We start from the raw sequence: 18,916 nt of genomic DNA, 5'->3' as shown, positions 1-18,916 counted from the left end.
GGTTTGTCCTTCTATAACTGAGGGGTATGAACACTTTTGTCCACGGCTGTATGTGTCTTCCATTCATTGGAGGTGTGGGGTGCTCGTGGGCGCGCCGGCTGCATCAGCGCGCATTCGGGAGCTGCTTTCCATGGGGGTTCTATTCAAACGCGCGTAGCAAAATATCGGACTTCTACTCGCGTTTACATGGACTGGAATGCGCGCCGACACAGCCGGTGTGTGAACCTTAAAAGTCACAGACACGCGCAGGTGCGAGCCAAGCTCAGGATCTCATGTCTGACAGCCGGGTGCCGCGGATCGCCGCGCGGGGCGGGCTACAGGTCTGCGGCTCGGAGCTTGTGGAGTTCTGGTTAGGAACAGTCAGCACGTCAAAAAACGTATTCCTCGACATCATATGTGTCTCTCATTCATTCTGAGAGAGACATCCACAGACGGAGCTGGTAGCCCCTTCGACACGCGGCGCGGCGACAGAAACACATTTTTTGACAAGCCGCGAGCAGCAAATTCCCCGCGCGGGGCACGAGAATTTGTCACACAAATTGCGTTTGGTGCTTCCTGGCTCCTCCTCCGCCCAGCTGTTTGGAGGAAGGAATGAATGAGCGAGACCGCCGATGTCTCGCCTCCAGAGTCATATACCTCACTGTGATTGGTTCGCTCAGCTCCGCACACAGCAACTGTCATGCATATCAACCTTGCGGGCCGCACTAACAGTAATCTTTCATATGAAGACGAGGGCCGCAAATCATCCTGCGGGCCGCAAATGGCCCGCGGGCCGCGAGTTTGAGACCCCTGGTCTAGAAGATTTAATCTAGAGAGAGGTATAAGGCAAGGTCGTCCTGTCTCTCTAGGGATGAACCAAAATATCGATATTGCTACAAGTTGCAATATATAGTCCTGCCATTGATTCTTGAGGAGTTCTCACCAAGTATCGGTCGTTCATTTTCATTTGAAGAGGCTGTAAAACGTTAAATTCATCATCTTTTGGTGAGACGGTCCTTTGGAGATAGATAGGGGGCGAACGTTGTGAGACTGACTGCTGCGAGCACCAATGTGCCCAGCAGCTACTTGAATTATTTAGTTTTTGTGTTGTTGTTTACAACAATTTTGCACTAAGTATCGGCACTGCTGTTCATGTTTACCATTAACACTGAGTTTTACAGATAATTCAAATTCAGTTGGTGTCAGTGCTTGTCAAAGACAGTATTACTGATTTCAGCAATGTTGCACTATAGTGTCGATTATTTTTTGCACAAAATAAAATACAAGTTGCTTAATATGGTTGTGTTAAAACTAAAAAATTAAAGGGGATATATGTTCCTAAAAAATATGCGTAATTCTACATGATATAAGTTATTACAGATGAGTTCTGGGTTTTTTGAGTGCAATTTGTATATTAATAGTATCTGAATCTCTGAGAAACAAAAAGCAATCAAAATATTGTCTGTATGTGAAAGATTAAATATTTCGATTTGAAGACTAATCCCCTGTCTTATTTCTATTTGTTGTTTTTTCTTGCATTGAAAGGTTCCCTTTATTGCATAACTGATTGTGAATCTCTGTAAATTGAAAAAATGTCCATTAAAGTTTGTTTAAAAAAACATGCAAAATTGAGCAAAAATATCCAAATTAGTAAGTTGATGTCATACTTTTTTAACTACATTGTGTGAAAATGTAATGTTTGTTATTCAACTGTTAATTCGTTTTTGGTGAAATTCTACATTCAGATGTGTTAATAGTCCAATTCACAATCTTGTTTTAATTTGTTCCATCTGGACTATGCGAACAACACAATAAAACACGTGCAAAATTATGAAGGTTACATGGACATTACAAACAGTATATTTATTTATTTTTTTGTTTTTTTTTATTCTTTTTTGCATTCTATGTTCAGTAATATAATGTAGACTGTAACTAGTAGAGTAGATATTAGCAATGTTTTAACCTATTGTCTTGTATCTAGTTCAGAATTATTATTTTTTTAATTAAAGTCAATCAAAGCATCCATCAAAGTTTTCTCTTTTGACAGAGAACGAACGATTCTCAGTGTAAACGAGAGGGGGCGGCAGCGCGCCTCATACGAGAAAGGGAAGTAAAGAAGAAGTAAACGGTGGATGCTTAATTACAGCTAGCTACCCGGCTTAATATTTGTCCAAGTAAATATGACCAAATAAGCATAAATTAAACGAATTAAGGATTAAAACAGAAACTCCGAGCAGCTCGAATAACGCAGAGGGCATAGGTACGCTGGTAGGTTTAATCTAGATCAATGTAATTTAAACACGCCGAGAATGCTAACATCACGCTAGCTGTCTTAGCCGTTTCCCCATTCATTTTTGCTTCAGAGCTAGCGGCTAATTGTTAGCAGTCAGGTACACTGTGGTTAAAAACATGAACTAAGGAGTCGGTGACCGAAGAAGGAAAAAATGTTTATTTGAAAAAAAAAATAATAATTTTATTTGAGAATTTTTCTCCAACTTTGCGGTTTTAACGGACTTTAGGTTCTCGTGGTGCTGAACGAACATTTGTGTTTTGGTGTGCCAGTTCGGAGGATGTATGCTGTGTACAGGCAGGCCCACACCCCCACCGCCGTGGAGTTCTCCGTTTACTGCAACTTCATATCCAGCAGGGAGAAAAACCTGGTGGTCGCCGGGACTTCTCAACTGTTTGTTTACAGGATCATCCATGATGTGGAGGTACAAAAAAGCTGGAACCTTTTCACACAAGCTATGTGAATGGGATTTTTACTGTTTGTGTCATATCTTTTGTCTTTCCAGAGTACTTCATCTTCGGACAAGTCGTCTGGTATGTCTGCAGTGATGCAAACATCACAGCTGTGTATTCGTCAAAGCTTAACACACCTCTTACAGATGCCAAAACCCGTAAGGAGAAGCTGGAGCAGGTGGCGTCCTTTTCTCTCTTTGGCAACGTCATGTCCATGGCCAGCGTGCAGCTCACAGGAGCCAGCAAAGACGCCCTCCTCCTCAGCTTCAAAGATGCAAAGGTGACTGTTCTGAACATGGTTCACACCTGAACTGCTGAGGTTTGCTTTTCACTCATTAGTTGTCCTCTCTGCAGCTGTCAGTCGTTGAGTACGATCCTGGGACGCATGACCTGAAGACGCTTTCTCTGCATTACTTTGAGGAACCAGAGCTCAGAGTATGTGTGAGGGCAAAAACAGCAGTAGAGGTTGAGATTTGTCAGGTACTGAGTTTCTCTCTGATGTCATTTTGTATCATTTTTAGGACGGCTTTGTCCAGAACGTGCACATCCCCATCGTTCGCGTGGATCCAGAGAACCGCTGTGCCGTGATGCTTATTTACGGCACCAAACTCGTGGTGCTTCCGTTCCGGAAAGACACGCTGTCGGATGAGCAGGAGGGCGGAGTCGGAGAGGGGTACTGCCACATTTCAGAGGAGGTTTTGGCTTTTTGTCCCGCTGCAGTCTGAACCCTCACCATCTGTTTGCTTCAACTACAGACCCAAATCCAGCTTCCTGCCCAGCTACATCATAGATGTTCGGGAGCTGGATGAGAAGCTGCTGAACATCATTGACATGAAGTTCCTTCATGGTTACTATGAGCCCACGCTGCTGATTCTGTTTGAGCCCAACCAGACGTGGCCTGGGTGAGTCGGGGAGCGGTCCCTTTCTGCAGCTTGATGCTGGCGTTTGTTCGGACACAGCATTTTGTGATCGTTTCTACCAGGCGTGTAGCCGTTCGTCAGGACACCTGCAGCATCGTGGCCATCTCCCTCAACATCATGCAGAAGGTTCATCCAGTCATTTGGTCTCTCAGTAACCTGCCCTTTGACTGCACGCAGGTCATGGCCGTCCCCAAACCCATCGGTGCGCTCCCTCTGCTTTTTAACCTGACCAAACTGTGAAGGTGAGTGCGATCCTGACCTCTTTCCTGTCATTCCAGGAGGTGTGGTGGTGTTTGCTGTCAACTCAATGTTGTATCTGAACCAAAGTGTCCCGCCGTACGGAGTCTCTCTGAACTCCCAGACCAACGGGACCACGTCCTTCCCGTTGCGTAAGCACAGCGCTCTCAGCACTCTGAGCTTGGTCCTCCTGTTTGAAGCTTATGGTTATGGTGGTTTTACACAGGCGTGCAGGAGGAGGTGAAGATCACGCTAGACTGCTGTCAGTCTGATTTCATAGCTTATGACAAGATGGTCATCTCCCTGAAAGGAGGGGAAATGTGAGTTGTTTTGATCCCTGACTTTGCCGACAGTTTGTGCCTCCTCACTGACCGCTGCTGTTTTGCAGTTACGTGTTGACCCTCATAACAGACGGCATGAGGAGCGTGCGCGCGTTTCACTTTGACAAAGCTGCAGCCAGCGTCCTGACGACCTGTGTGAGTTCTGCGAATGCTCAGGAATCCAAAGCTGCTTCATGGAAATCTGGGCCAGTGCATTAGGAGCAGTCTTCCAATAAAGCGGGATTTTAAAGCTGTCAGTTTTTGTCTTGGTTAGATGGTGACGATAGAGCCCGGCTACCTGTTTTTGGGATCCCGTCTGGGAAACTCTCTGCTCCTGAAGTACACGGAGAAGCTGCAGGAGGCGCCTGCAGAGGACAAGCAGGACAAAGAGAAACAGGCACGTCTACGGAGCAGACACTTTTCTTTCAGTTATCCGTAAGACTTAGAAATGGTAAATTCCTCAATCTGCCCTCTTAATCACACTGCCTCTACCTTTCAGGAGGAACCCCCCAACAAGAAGAAGCGGGTGGAGTCTTCCACCAACTGGACAGGTGCGTTCACTGGGAAACTTTCTGTGTGTGGTTCTGCAGACTGCTCTACTTCAGATTTCTTTGTCTCGTCAGATGAGGTGGATGAAATCGAGGTGTATGGAAGTGAGGCCCAGTCAGGCACTCAGCTGGCCACCTTCTCCTTTGAGGTAAAGAGTTGGCTTGCATCATTAGAGTTCTCCCAAAATCGCCTGATTATCAGATTTGAATGCTCTATGAAAGCAGTCACTTGCTGAAAATGAATTTTAAAGAAACTCTTGTACCTGCAGTTCTTTCAAGCTGATCTGTGTGATCACTAATGTCTGCAAAGGAAGTTCTTCAGTTCAGTAAACTATATTTCAATTTGAAAGTGTCTATTCACACGTGATTTTCTAAATACCTGTAGCCAGTGCTGAACTTTCTTCTAGGCCAGACAGACCTGGAGAATGGTTTAGGTTACGGTCAGGTTGATGTGCGACCAACAACAACATTCAGCCTTTACGCACTTAAAATATGTGCAGCAATGTACATCTTGGCCGCACGTATTATCTGTGGCCAGCATGAGTTTCCATGTGATGGTAACATGAGCCTTTCAATTTAATTTTTGAAGAATCTTTGCTTCTCACCTAAAATGTATTTGAGTTCCAACCAACCCGACGGGTGTGGAGCTTATCTGAGACTTTGACTCACGGCAGATGCAGGCACCAGTCTGCTGTCTGTCTCTCACGTGCACTGCTTTTGCTGCATTGACATTGGTCCTATGGTGTAGGACAACCTTTAATGCTAAAAGAGCCACTTGGTCCAGTTTCTTATTGACAAAAACCCAGGGAGAGCCACAAAGTCTCACTTCAATGTTTAGAAAAATACTCTTTTTTTATGTTCTATGGTCATTAGGCTACTCATTTATAAATCATAGCTTTTAAATATTTACAATAATTGCATTATTAATCAGATTTTTTACATAAATAGAGCAAATTTACAGCTTTACAGCTTTTACAATTTCTTTCAAAATAAAATAACCTTGTGTCAAATGAGCAGCAACTGAACCCTGTTGTGCATCTGAAGAAAAAACATGTGCTTTAAGGTAATTATAATAAATAGATGTTATTACTGTACATTATTTTTGTCAGTTTTCTCACATGTTAAAAATCCAAACCTAAAGGATAAAACTTGTTTACCAAAAACAAATGAACCCACTCTTCAAACCCATTACTGATTAAAATGATGATTTTTCTTCAGCGCTAAAGAGGGATGATAAAGAGGGTGGAGGGATGAAGGGCTTCAGAAGGGCTCCTGAAGGGCTCCAGAAGAGCCTCATGTGGCTCCAGAGCCTCTGGTTGCAGGCCCCTGGTCTAGTTCTGTGGTTGTGCAAAGCTGGGGACAAAACGACGCAACTGCGTCTGAACCAAAGTAACCAGTTCAGCTTTAGTCCGTCAGATTAGAAAAAAAGCAGACGCTGAAATAGGTCAGAATAACAAATATCTGTGTCGATTATCAGTCAACCCCTCATTTTTTATGAACAGATACGGTTCTTTGTTTAGGGTTCTGTAATTTTACTGACTGTAATGTAACACAAAGTTTGGAGCTGCAGATGTGATGAAGCTCAGCCTCCTTCATTTCTCAGAGCCTTGCTCATGTGAAGTGTGGGTTTGTGTGCTTCCTGACAGGTGTGCGACAGCATACTCAACATTGGACCTTGTGCGAACGCTTCCATGGGTGAACCTGCTTTTCTTTCTGAAGAGGTAGATACTTTTGGAACCTGTGCAGATGACTCTCAGTTCCTCAGCTCTGCATCATCCACTGAAGTTTCATTTTTCCAACAGTTTCAGAGCAACCCTGAACCCGACCTGGAGATCGTTGTTTGCTCTGGCTATGGCAAAAACGGAGCTCTGTCCGTCTTGCAGGTATCTTTGTCTGCTCTGAGTTTGTTTGCACATCTGATCGATGTCCTGCACAGTCCTGAAACCTGTGGTGGCGAGGGCCGTCTGCCACAGGTCCTGAGACGGTGCTACAGCACAGTCTGGGTTTACCACGGCTGCCTCAGAGATCCACGGAGCAGCCAGTAAACGCCCCAGACACATGCTCACAGCTTTGCTCTCTTTCTGGGGATTTCTTTTTATCTTGTTGCTTTTTCTTCTCAGAGGAGCATTCGACCCCAAGTAGTCACTACATTTGAGCTGCCAGGTTGTCATGACATGTGGACGGTGATCTCAGGTGACGATAAGAAGGTACGCTCAACAGAAAAAGGGTTTCCGCAGTCCGGCCGCCAGTTTGGTTTCTAATGATTAACTTTATGATGTCCAGAATGGTAAAACGGAGGAGTCAGAGGACGGAGGGAAAGTGGAGACTGAAGAAGAGAATGAAGGAGGGGAAAAAAAGGAAGCAGACACGGAGAAGAAAGAAGAGCAGGAGAAGGCAGAGCCTCCTCTGGAAGATGATGCAAAGAAGCACGGCTTCCTCATTCTGAGCAGAGAAGATTCAACCATGGTCAGAAAAAACAATCTTACCTCCAAATCTCTTTAATGGACTTGTAATGTTTTAAGCTCAGCTTTTCTGTGACCACTAAAGGAGAAAAAGATGTTTAATGAAGGGAAACCTCTTCCTCTTGAAGATCCTGCAGACCGGTCAGGAGATCATGGAGCTGGACACCAGCGGCTTTGCCACTCAGGGACCCACCGTGTTTGCTGGAAACATCGGGGACAACCAGTACATCATCCAGGTCTCCCCCATGGGACTTCGGCTTCTGGAAGGAGGTGAAGGGAGGCTGGATCCAGTTAACATTAGGGATGGGTATCGTCAAGATTCTAACCAAACTACTCCTCTTATCGATACCGATTGTTGATCCGGTGTTCTTATCAATACTTTTCTCTGTGAAAACAAGGAGGGAGAAGGCAAAGTATGTTCATAAAAACATTTTTCTTTAGAACAAACAAAAACACAATATGTTAACTTTGCATCCTTTGCAACACTCAAACAGAATTATTTATAAACACTAGTCTACTAGTCTTTGTAATAATAACATAGACTTTAATATTTTAATTAAACAGTGCAATTAAGAACAAAAATACAGAGAATGTCAAATATCCTCACCACAAAGAATAATAACAGTAGAAATAAAAATACACAAAGTTGTATTTAAATTAATTTTACATTTTATATTGGATAATTTATCATTATTGAGGCACAATCTGAACGTTCAGCCTGTTAATATTATATGGTCACTGTTTTTTTACAGTGCTGGTAGCTGGGTTCATTCTTCCCGTCTTCTATATTCAAATTTAATTGATAAACACTTTAGTCACGTGCTCCACAGGTGTATCACTAGCATACACACCTGGTGGAACAATAGCAACACTAGACGTCTCACGTAGACGGTCAGACACTGATCATCTCTCTCCTAGAGTCTGATGTATTTCAGTGCGGCGTTTGGACAGGTTACTGCTGTTGTCGCCATTACAGCCATGTTTAGTGGTACATTACAGACTGCACGCTGTCTGCATCTACTTTGGATGAATGCAGCCACACTTTTTTGCTTGCTGCTGCTGTACCATCCACATGCTTTCACTGTCAGCGGAGGAATGTGTGTGCATGAGAGCACATGCTCCAGAACGAAGTATATCTTCAACATCCAGCCTCTTTTGACACTTTTTGGGACAAAATATGAGTCCCACGAAACAAACAAACAATGCTAGAAATGGGGAAGCCAATTCTGGCAGGGGGAACGAATGTAGGCACAACACCGGCACTGATAAGCAAGACCATTAAGGCTGAAACTTATCGGTCTGGCTAGAAATTGATGATATGACACCGGTACCAAACGGTACCAGTTTCAATACCACACCTGTTTTATAAAAATACATCCCGGAATATCAGCTAATAAAGGGAAATGGTGTGGAATGCCAGCAGCAGTGCATGGAAGTGCCTCCAACTCTCTTCATTTTATCTTTCAGTGAAACAACTTCACTTCATCCCAGTGGATCTGGGATCTCCCATAGTCCATTGCTCTGTGGCTGACCCGTATGTCATTATTATGACCGCTGAGGGCGTGGTCACCATGTTTGTGCTGAAGAGTGACACCTACATGGGGAAAACACACCGACTGGCTCTGCAGAAACCTCAGATTTCCACAGTGAGTGACTCCTGCTTCACGTCTTTTAGCCTGTGTGTCTGCTCTCTCTGCTGGCCAATCAAAATCCTCTTGCCCCACAGCAATCTCGAGTGATCGCTCTGTGCGCATACCGAGACGTCAGCGGGATGTTCACCACAGAAAACAAAGCCAGCTGCTCCACCAAAGAGGACAGCCTCCTGAGGAGCAACTCAGAGGCAGAGACCATCTACCAGGACATCAGGTAGGAGGCCGCTCGTTCTCCAGAACCTCCCATCGGGGCGGTCCCTGCTCCTCCTGCTTATGACAGCAGTCTGATAAGCTCTTCGTACGGCTGAGCCTCCCCCGTTTGTGTGCAGCAACACCGTGGACGATGAAGAGGAGATGCTGTACGGCGACTCCAGCACCAGCAGCACAGCCGCTAAAGAGGAAACGAGCCGCAGCTCTGCAGCAACAGCGCCCTCTGGGGCTGATGGGGGTGTGGTCAAAGCTGAGCCCACCCACTGGTGCGTGCTGATCCGGGAGAACGGCGTGATGGAGGTATGTCTGCCTGTTCCTTTTGTTCAGGTTCGCTAAACGTGTGGTCGAAGTGAGCCCTTAAACTTTGTCCTTCCATACCTGTCAATCAAAAGACCATATCTACTTGTAACGGAAAAGCACGAGCTCAATCAACCAGACTAGCTGTGATTTAAAAAGGCTGATGTGATTATGTAACGCAGACCCTCACTAGTCCACCCGTTTTGCTTGTTTTCCAAGGTGTTTCGAACAGGAAGTTGAAATGTTTTGTCCTCTTCCTGCTCATTTGTCACTGCTCTTTGCTTGTTTCCAAGCAGGATCTTTTCTCAACAGAAGGATTTCACAACCCCCCGTTTAACCAGGTTATCCTAGTTAACCAGCTGGAATCTGGTTTACGGACCTCACTAGTTTTTAATGTCTCCTGTATAATCCAGTGTTTTAAAAGAGGAATGCTGAAGCTGCTGGAACCCTCACAGGAACGTGACCCCGCATGGGTTTAAGCTGAACACAAAGCCTGGAATCAAAGTGTGACCTCGCTGCTCACTCAATTCTACGATCTTTATGTTCACACGCAATCTCAATGAGATTAAACAGAGTTTCTCCGTTCAGTCTCTTCTGATCAGGAATGTTGCGTGCACATCTGTTGTGGTTCACTGTCTCGTCTCTGTGGTGGACAGATTTACCAGTTGCCAGACTGGCGGCTGGTCTTCCTGGTGAAGAACTTCCCAGTTGGCCAGAGGGTGCTGGTGGACAGCTCGTCTGGACAGTCAGCGGCACAGGGAGAGGGGAAAAAGGAGGAAGTCACTCGGCAGGGAGAGATCCCGCTGGTCAAAGAGGTGGCTTTGGTTGCTCTCGGCAACAATCGCAGCCGGCCGTATCTGCTGGTGAGTTTTCCCCTCTGGTTGGCTCCATCTTTGATCTGTGGAGGACTGAAGGTCCTGGCTGTTTCAGGTCCACGTGGAGCATGAACTTCTGATCTACGAAGCTTTCCCGTACGACCAGCAGCAGCCACAGAACAACCTGAAAGTCCGCTTCAAAAAGGTGAGTCTGGAGTGAAGCAGCTCCTGCTTCCAGCGAACCGTCTGACGGTGTCTCTCCTCCGGCTCAGGTACCCCACAGCATTAACTTCAGAGAGAAGAAATCCAAGCTGAAGAAGGACAAGAAGGCGGAGAGCGGAGGTCCTGAGGAAAACGTGGCTGTGAAGAGCCGGATTGCCAGGTTCCGGTACTTTGAGGACATCTCTGGATACTCGGGGGTACAAACCAAGCTCCATCTGGAATTTACCCAGAAGGTTTAGCTCCCGATCCTTCTGATACATGTGTTTTTGTCTCAGGTGTTCATCTGTGGCCCTTCCCCCCACTGGATGTTGATCACCTCTCGAGGAGGGCTGAGGCTTCACCCCATGACCATCGATGGAGCCATCGAGTCCTTCTCCCCCTTTCACAACATCAACTGCCCCAAAGGCTTCCTCTACTTCAACAAACAGGTATGGAGGCCGTGTCCTTAAACCATCATTTCTGGGTCTCCAGCATCCGCCGGTTGTAGCAGCTCCTTCATATCGGCTCTTCTGCTGATCCTTAAGCTGCATTGAACACAACTTTGAAGCAGCAGTTCCAGCTGCGCAGCTGCTAACTCACATCCATCTGTGGCATCACTGAGCTGCTTCAGTTCCTGTGAGGTTCCTCTACAGAAGCTTCAAGCACAACAACAGTCTGTGCTGATTGTTCCGCTTTAGTTTTCAAGTCTTTATTCCAATTTTTTTCTTTTTATTTAATTAACAGATTGAAATCACAATTCATTTTTCATGACAATATCGAGATCGAGCATGTCGCTGAAATATTAGCTAAATGCCAAATTTGCCTAAAAAAAAATGGTAAAGTGTCTAATTTAGCCAAAACAGCCAGCATAAAGCTAAAATGTTAGCTTAACTCCAAAATGGCTTAGACTTCCTTAGTAACTGCCAAAACAGTCTAAAAAGCTAACATTAAAAGAGCTGAATATTTTTATGGCTGAATGAGCTAAATAGCTGAGAGAGCTGAAGAGCTATGGACGTCCAAAAAATGTACAGAAGAAAAATAATAAAGAAAAAGTGAATCACTGTTAAACCAATAAATATTCTCTTCTCTCCATCATAGTTCAGACTGTAGAAGGTGGAATAAAAAGTCACGTTCCATGTGCTTCTCCATCGACGTTTCTAATAGTGTGTGGGGGGCCGGGCCAAATGTGGAGGCGGGTCTGATTCGAGCCGTAGTTTGGGGACTCCTACACAAGTGAAATCAGTGACGTTACCCTAAAGAACAGCTCCCTGTAAAGCCCTATTTATGCTTCACAGCGATCAGCCATCGCATCAGTTGCATCCACAATCTCGCGGTCTACTTCATACTAATGTTGGCTGGATTTGATTGCAACCGCTAAACTTCTGAGTAGTGTTTATACTTTTCAACCAACGCGATCGTGTTCAGCCTTTATTTTTAACTTGATCAGCATCCCGCTCAGACACTTGCGGCATCTGCGAGCGTGCAGGTACATGAAAGGCAGAGGAGGAAGTGATAAGTCCGGTAAACAGAAGCAGGGAATATAAAGGTAACAAAGACAAGATTAAAAAAGGAACAAATCACATCCTCTAGTTCTGCAAGATATGTGAAAGAAGACACATTTTTCCAATTACTTGGTCTATTTTCTGTCTAGTTGTCCACTCTCTCTCTCTGTGTAAGAAGTTTGATATTTGCTAACTACTTCTGTAGTTTTTATTATTTTCAGTGTTAAATAGATATTTTTGACAGTTTTCTGCGTAGTCACGTTCTCTAATCACTGAAATAAATTCAAGTTAAATGACATGATTTGCATGCGACTGCACTCGGGCTGTAACATTCCAGTGGTGGATGACGTCACCAGCAGGTGCAGCGTTCTGCTGCAGAAATGATTCTGCTCCGATGGCTGTGTGTCCACTGCAACGTGGGCGATTACAAACCAGCCCTAACGCTGCAAATATCAGCCTCCTGACATCAGACTGCAGGATTATGAACGTGTATTCTATAAAAGATATTAAAAATTCTAATGTGGGGGTGGGTGTGTTTGTCCTGCACAGGGGGAGCTCAGGATCAGCGTCCTTCCCACCTACCTGTCCTACGATGCCCCCTGGCCTGTGAGAAAAATCCCTCTGAGGTGCACCGTGCATTTCGTCTCGTATCACGTGGAGTCCAAGGTAAAGCTGCTCCAGCACTGTGCAGAGTTTCCAGGGGGGAGGAGTTCCAATATCTATGAGACTGTTGGACAGATGCATGCAACTTCACGACCACAAAGAGCACAGACAGACATTGATGCTTATTTTTCATGTTTAGACAAAAGAAAAAACTTTGAGTGGTTGTAGTTTGATGTGTATTTCTGTTTCAGGTGTACGCCGTGTGCACGAGCGTGAAAGAACTGTGCACTCGCATCCCCAGGATGACCGGAGAGGAGAAAGAGTTCGAAAATATTGAAAGAGGTCAGAACGCACAAACATATACACACAAGATTTACACTGTTTTGACATTTCACACCAAACCTCGTCAAGCTGTAGGTAGCAGCCATGGACTAGAACAGTGGAAAAAGAAGCCCCTCCCTGCTCCTCCAGTGTGAACACCATGTGCGTTCAGGAATGCTTGTTTAGAGCTGCCTTTAACATGCGTCACTTGCCCAGAGTGTCTGTAGCTTCAGGCTTAACTCCTTCAGAATAAAGCTGCAGAAATGTTGTAGTGACTCTGAGAGCAGAGGAAACTCAGGCTGGAGAATGGATTCATCTTCTGGGTGGTTCTGGGTCTGCTTGAGGTCTGTGGGTGGAATGTGGATCTGGATCTGTCTATAACATGAGTCAAAGTCAAGGCCCATGAGTAATCGTCCGAGTAATTCTATCCGGCCCTCCAGGTCATTATTTGGCATCAGCGTTTTCAGCTATCAGCTTCATGCTTTTCAGCTATCAGCTTCAGCGTTTTCAACTATCAGCTTCAGCGTTTTCAGCTGACAGCTTTAGTATTTTCAGCCATCAGCTGCAGCGTTTTCAGCTATCAGCTTCAGCGTTTTTAGCTATCAGCTTCAGCGTTTTTAGCTATCAGCTTCTGTGTTTTCAGCTATCAGCTTCAGCGTTTTCAGCTGTCAGCTTCAGCGTTTTCAGCTATCAGCTTCAGCGTTTTTAGCTATCAGCTTCTGTTTTTTCAGCCATCAGCTGCAGCGTTTTCAGCTATCAGCTTCAGCATTGTCAGCCATCAGCTGCAGCGTTTTCAGCTATCAGCTTCAGCATTGTCAGCCATCAGCTTCAGCGTTGTCAGCTATCAGCTTCTGTGTTTTCAGCTATCAGCTTCTGTGTTTTCAGCTATCAGCTGCAGCGTGTTCAGCTGTCAGCTTCAGCGTTTTCAGCCATCAGCTTCAGCGTTTTCAGCTATCAATAAATGTTTATCCTGTTCGGCCCGTGATCCAAAGTATGTTTTGGATTTTGCCCCGTTGTGTGATTGAGTTTGACACTCCTGTTCTATAATGTTTTTGCACACTACATTTAAACCAGTTTGATGAGGCCAATTTTTCAGCCCCATCATGTTAAAGAGGCAGTGCTGAAGTCTGTTTATGTTGAGGCAAGCCAGTACAGGTCTCTGCTGATGTGGCTGATCTGCTGGTTTTCCTGGTCCTCCCTCAGATGAGCGTTACATCAACCCTCTGCAGGAGAAGTTCTCCATCCAGCTGATCTCTCCAGTGAGCTGGGAGACCATTCCCAACACCAGGTGAGTCGTCTATAGCCCCCTCCCATTGCCATCCAGTTCTCTTTAACCCATTAATACATGACACTTAAACACAAAATCTTTAACATACTGTAACTTTCAACCGTTAACATGATCATTCCAGTAGATTGTGAAAAGTTACAGTAAATTAAAGATCATAAACACTGGAGCTCGGTGCCAGGACTCGTTCTGTAGTAGATTAGTCCATCACCGATGCTAGCTGTGTCTTTAAGGATCGACCTGGATGAGTGGGAGCATGTGACCTGCATGAAGACGGTGGCACTAAGGAGCCAGGAGACGGTGTCTGGACTGAAGGGCTACATTGCAGCGGGGACCTGCGTGTTGCAGGGGGAGGAGGTCACATGCAGGGGCAGGGTAAGCATAGGCCGAGAGATGTCAAGAAAATTAATTCTCTGTACAGTTTTCTGCAGCCTCTTCCTCTGCTGTGTTTGCCTCAGATCGTGATCCTGGACGTGATCGAGGTGGTTCCAGAGCCGGGCCAGCCTCTCACCAAGAACAAGTTCAAAATTCTGTATGAGAAGGAGCAGAAGGGCCCGGTGACGGCGCTGTGCCACTGCCATGGGTACCTGGTGTCAGCCATCGGACAAAAGGTCTCAGCCACGCCCCCTCAAGCCTGTACTGACAGATGTTCAGGCATCCTTTCTGAGCTCAGATTATGGAGGGATTTTTGTTGTGGCTCAAAAATGTTTGGGATTTTTCTGGAACATTTCATGAATGAAATTCTGAATTCTTGCATGACAGATGAACAGAAAGCCTTTCTTGACTAAAGAAAACCAGAAGCGCATCATTTAGGTGAAGTTTGTTTCATTCATTCATTTTCTTGACCGCTTTGTCCCTTTCGGGCCACTGATGGGCGAAGGCGAGGTTTACCCTGGACAGGTCGCCAGCCCGTCGCAGGGCATGAAGTTTTATAGGATGTTTAAATGCTTTAAGTTCTCGACTTGAGTCGCAGTGTGGTTGCCATAGCATCTCTTTAGGTTGTGATGATTGTCTCTCTGTTTGGAGCTGTGCGTGTTACTGAACATGCTCCTGTGTTTAGATCTTCCTGTGGGTCCTGAAGGACAACGACCTGACGGGCATGGCCTTCATCGACACGCAGCTCTACATCCACCAGATGATCAGCATCAAGAACTTCATCCTGGCAGCTGACGTGATGAAGAGCATCTCGCTGCTGCGCTACCAGGAGGAAAGCAAGACGCTGTCGCTGGTCAGCAGGGTAAGGAGCGACCCTGCAGCATCTTCATCTTGAGTGTTACACCTCTATGGCGGCAGGGGTAGAGCGGTCGACCCCTGTTCGCAGGTTCTGTTCCCGCTTTGCCTGACCATGTGTCAACGTGACACAAGACACTGAACTCCACCTTGCTCCTTGTGGTTGTACAGTTGTGCTCATACGTTTATGAACCCTGGAAGAAATGATGTCTTGGTCATTTTTCATTGAATATAAATGATAATACAAAACCTTTTTTCCGCTCATAGTTACTGGTTCGGTGAAGCTATTTATTCTTTTAAATTCTGTTAATCTTCTTAGGATTTACTAATGACAACCAAATGACTGTTCAAGAGTTTACGTATCCGGATGACTTTGTTCTAAAATATGAACACAGGCTGATCCTAAAAGGTTTGAATGGGAGTTAAAGGTAACCATCTTCACCTCTGACTCTGTAATCAATGTGTGCAGTAAAGGTCTTGGAGTCTCTGGGCTCCAACAGACCCTTCATCCTGCATGGACATTTCTGGACCCTGAGTCATGGAAAAAGCTAAAGAGCTGTCAAAACATCTACGGGAAAAGGTAACTGAACTGTACAAAATAGGAAAGGGATATTAGAAGATAGTCAAGGAACTGAGAAAGTCAGCAGTGATCAAACTTTGATCAAGAAATGTGGAAAATGAGGGATTGTGTTGAAACCAAACTACAGTCAGGTAGACCAAGAAAACTTTGTCATAGCTGCCAGAAAAATCATTACGAATGCAAAGAAAAACCCACAAATACCTTCAGCTGGGATCCAGGACTCTAATGGAGGTGTGGATGTTTCAAGATCTGAAATATGGGGGCACCTGAAGAAAAATGGGCTGCATGGTTGAGTCGACATGAAAGACTTTTTTACACAAATGTCACAAAATAGTTTGCTTACAATACACTGAACAACACAGAGACAAACCTCCAAACTTCAGGACCAAAGTACTTTGGAGTGATGAGATCAAGACTGAACTTTTTGGCTTCAACCATAAACGCTACATTTGAAGAAGAGTCAACGAGACCTCTAATGAAAATAACACTGTTCCTACTGTCAAACACGGAGGTGGATCACTGATGGTTTGGGATGTGTGAGCCGCAAAGAAACAGGAAACAAGATGAAAGCAGAAGATACTGGAAGAAAACTGTCACTCCTCTGCTCAGAGGAGGAACGTGAGATCCATTTGGATATTTCAGCGTGACGACAATCCAGAACACCTGGCCAAGACCAGCTGTCAGATGAAGGTTCTGGATTGTCCGCCTCAGTCTGCTGACATCAGTATTATCGATCCACTCTGGGAGATTTCAAACGGGAAGTTCAAGCAAGACAGACCAAGAATGTGAAGGAACTTGAGGTTTTCTGATGAGAAGAATGGTCTGATTTCACCATTGGAGAAAATGAATCCACAAGAGGCTTCAAGCTGTTATTGACGTAAAGGAACAGGGTAATAAAAACTGGGGAGTTTTGAGAGTTTTGATTTGTGTAATTTGGGAGGTTTTTGTTGTCATTATGATTTTAAAAGTGTTAACACTGTTTAACAATAAATGGCTTAACCCAACCTCTAACTATGAGTAGAAAACAGTTTTTGTGTTATACTTCACATTCTCTGAAAAAAATAGTCTAGAATTCTTGATTTCTTCCACGGGAGCATAACTGTATGTGTGAATGTGTAACTAGTACTGTGAGTGTAAAGCGCTGTGGGCCTGCAGAAGGTAGTAAAGCTCTATACAAGTATAGGGCATTTACTGTTTACCTCCTACTCTGGGTTAAACTGATGAAGAGGAGCGCTGAAGCTCTTTCCCTTTGGGTTCTCAACAGGATGCAAAGCCGCTGGAGGTTTACAGTATTGAGTTCATGGTGGACAACAACCAGCTAGGATTCCTGGGTAAGAAATGAAGCTGTTTCTACTTCCTGTCGTCCATTATCTACTCAGCTCACATTTCCTCTCTTTGTTTCAGTTTCGGATCGAGACAAGAACCTCTTTGTCTACATGTATTTACCTGAAGGTAGGTTGTTGGTTCTAAGCTGCAGTGCTGTTGTTCCTGATCCATGCAGGCCTTTCAGCTGCTGCTGTGTTTGCAGCTAAAGAGAGTTTCGGGGGCATGAGGCTGCTGAGGCGCGCTGATTTTAACGCCGGAGCGCACATCAACTCTCTGTGGAGGATGCCGTGCAGAGGAGCGCTGGACGCCGGCAGCAAGAAGGCACTCACCTGGGACAACAAGCACATCACCTGGTTTGGTGAGAAGGCCTGTTGGTTTGCTTTAGGGCAAACCAAACTCAATCCCACAAGAGGTCAAAACACACCTTAGGTCACAGGCTGAACAGGATAAACATTTATTGAACACTCTAAATCTACATTTTTAAAACTTTAAAATCGTAACTTTTTAACATAATTATGAACTAGATATATAGCATTACCTGTGATAGTGCTAGTGTGAATGCTGTAAGCTGAATTTGGCTGCTGAAGATGCTGAAATTGATAGTTAAAAACGCTGAAGCTGTCAGAATGCCAATTTTTAAAACTTTAAAACTGTATTTTTTTTTTAATAATTATGAATAAAATCAGGTAGAAATATTATTCCGGAATAAATCAACTTAAACCTTAAATCATTTTTATTTTTTTAGCCTCCATAGTGCAAGATAAGGTTAATAACAATAAAATAAATGATCCGGAGGGCTGGATCGAGCCCACGAGGTTTAGGGGGTTAGAACAGCAAACGGCCTCCATTTTTACAGCCGAGTAGTGCTGCCATGATTAGTCGACTAATCAACTATTAAAATAGTCGACGACTCATTTCAAAGTCGATTAGTTGTTACTTTATATTCTCTGGAGTCAGAGTGTAGTATACTTGAAAGCTATGACATTATGCTAGCTTTTTGGAATATTTTTGCATTTATTAGGTTTTTTAGGCTATTTTGGAGTTTAGCTAATATTTGAGCGTGGCTAAAAGCTGTTGTTTGACAGCAGAAAGACATTCCGGTCTTTGTCCCCGCAGCGACGCTGGACGGAGGTATCGGGCTGCTCCTCCCCATGCAGGAGAAGACGTACCGTCGTCTGCTGATGCTGCAGAACGCTCTGACCACTATGCTGCCTCATCACGCTGGCCTCAACCCCAAAGCCTTCAGGTGTGCTTCCTGTAAGTGCCTCCGCGGAGCCCTACTCCTGCAGGGAAGCTGATGTTCTTCTCCTCATGCAGAATGATGCACAGCAACAGGCGAAGCCTGCAGAACGCCGTGAAGAACATCCTGGACGGAGAGCTCCTCACCAAGTACCTGTACCTCAGTACTATGGAGCGTAGCGAGCTGGCCAAGAAGATCGGCACCACGCAGGACATCGTGAGTGCACAGCAGAGCTCCTCCTGCTCCCACAGGACCACCATTCTCCTGATGTATGTTATCTTCTTCTCTGCAGATCCTGGATGACCTTCTGGAAATGGACCGAGTGACGGCTCATTTCTGAAAGCTGTTTCCACATCAGCCAGTATTTTCTTACGTCCAGCTCCTTCCTGTTTTCCTAAAATCTTTTGTAATAAAAACTAAACTGAGTTTGCAGTTTTGTCTTTTGA

At 45.0% G+C, this 18,916-nt stretch overlaps 1 protein-coding gene across 3 annotated transcripts; it reads left to right on the top strand.

Moving 5' to 3' along the window:
* The first annotated feature begins 1,864 nt into the window (after window positions 1–1,864).
* On the top strand, window positions 1,865–18,896 carry cpsf1 (cleavage and polyadenylation specific factor 1). 3 transcript variants are annotated; one of them, XM_024257870.2, is made up of 38 exons: window positions 1,869–2,239; window positions 2,542–2,693; window positions 2,775–2,802; window positions 2,868–3,001; window positions 3,076–3,156; window positions 3,243–3,394; window positions 3,477–3,623; window positions 3,704–3,843; window positions 3,920–4,030; window positions 4,105–4,198; window positions 4,267–4,354; window positions 4,473–4,595; window positions 4,698–4,749; window positions 4,822–4,895; window positions 6,393–6,467; window positions 6,549–6,629; window positions 6,867–6,953; window positions 7,030–7,212; window positions 7,337–7,478; window positions 8,676–8,854; window positions 8,935–9,074; window positions 9,190–9,370; window positions 10,024–10,230; window positions 10,298–10,387; window positions 10,455–10,601; window positions 10,680–10,832; window positions 12,435–12,551; window positions 12,740–12,830; window positions 14,013–14,097; window positions 14,328–14,469; window positions 14,553–14,705; window positions 15,155–15,331; window positions 17,169–17,235; window positions 17,309–17,356; window positions 17,433–17,588; window positions 18,347–18,476; window positions 18,548–18,686; window positions 18,763–18,810. In XM_024257870.2, exons 2-38 carry the CDS (start codon window positions 2,550–2,552, stop codon window positions 18,808–18,810), a joined length of 4,386 nt encoding a protein of 1,461 aa, XP_024113638.1. In that variant the 5' UTR covers window positions 1,869–2,239; window positions 2,542–2,549. The 3 variants fall into 3 exon arrangements, with proteins under 3 accessions (XP_024113637.1, XP_024113636.1, XP_024113638.1); XM_024257869.2 differs by having other exon boundaries at window positions 1,865–2,247; window positions 4,698–4,895; XM_024257868.2 differs by having other exon boundaries at window positions 1,868–2,239; window positions 4,698–4,895; window positions 18,763–18,896.
* The last annotated feature ends 20 nt before the right edge of the window (window positions 18,897–18,916 follow it).

This window comes from Oryzias melastigma, linkage group LG11 (genome assembly GCF_002922805.2).
Source record: "Oryzias melastigma strain HK-1 linkage group LG11, ASM292280v2, whole genome shotgun sequence".
NCBI classification, from domain to species: Eukaryota; Metazoa; Chordata; class Actinopteri; order Beloniformes; family Adrianichthyidae; genus Oryzias; species Oryzias melastigma.
The sequence above is the reverse complement of the archived record's forward strand: the minus strand, read 5'-3'. Positions and strand labels throughout refer to the sequence as shown.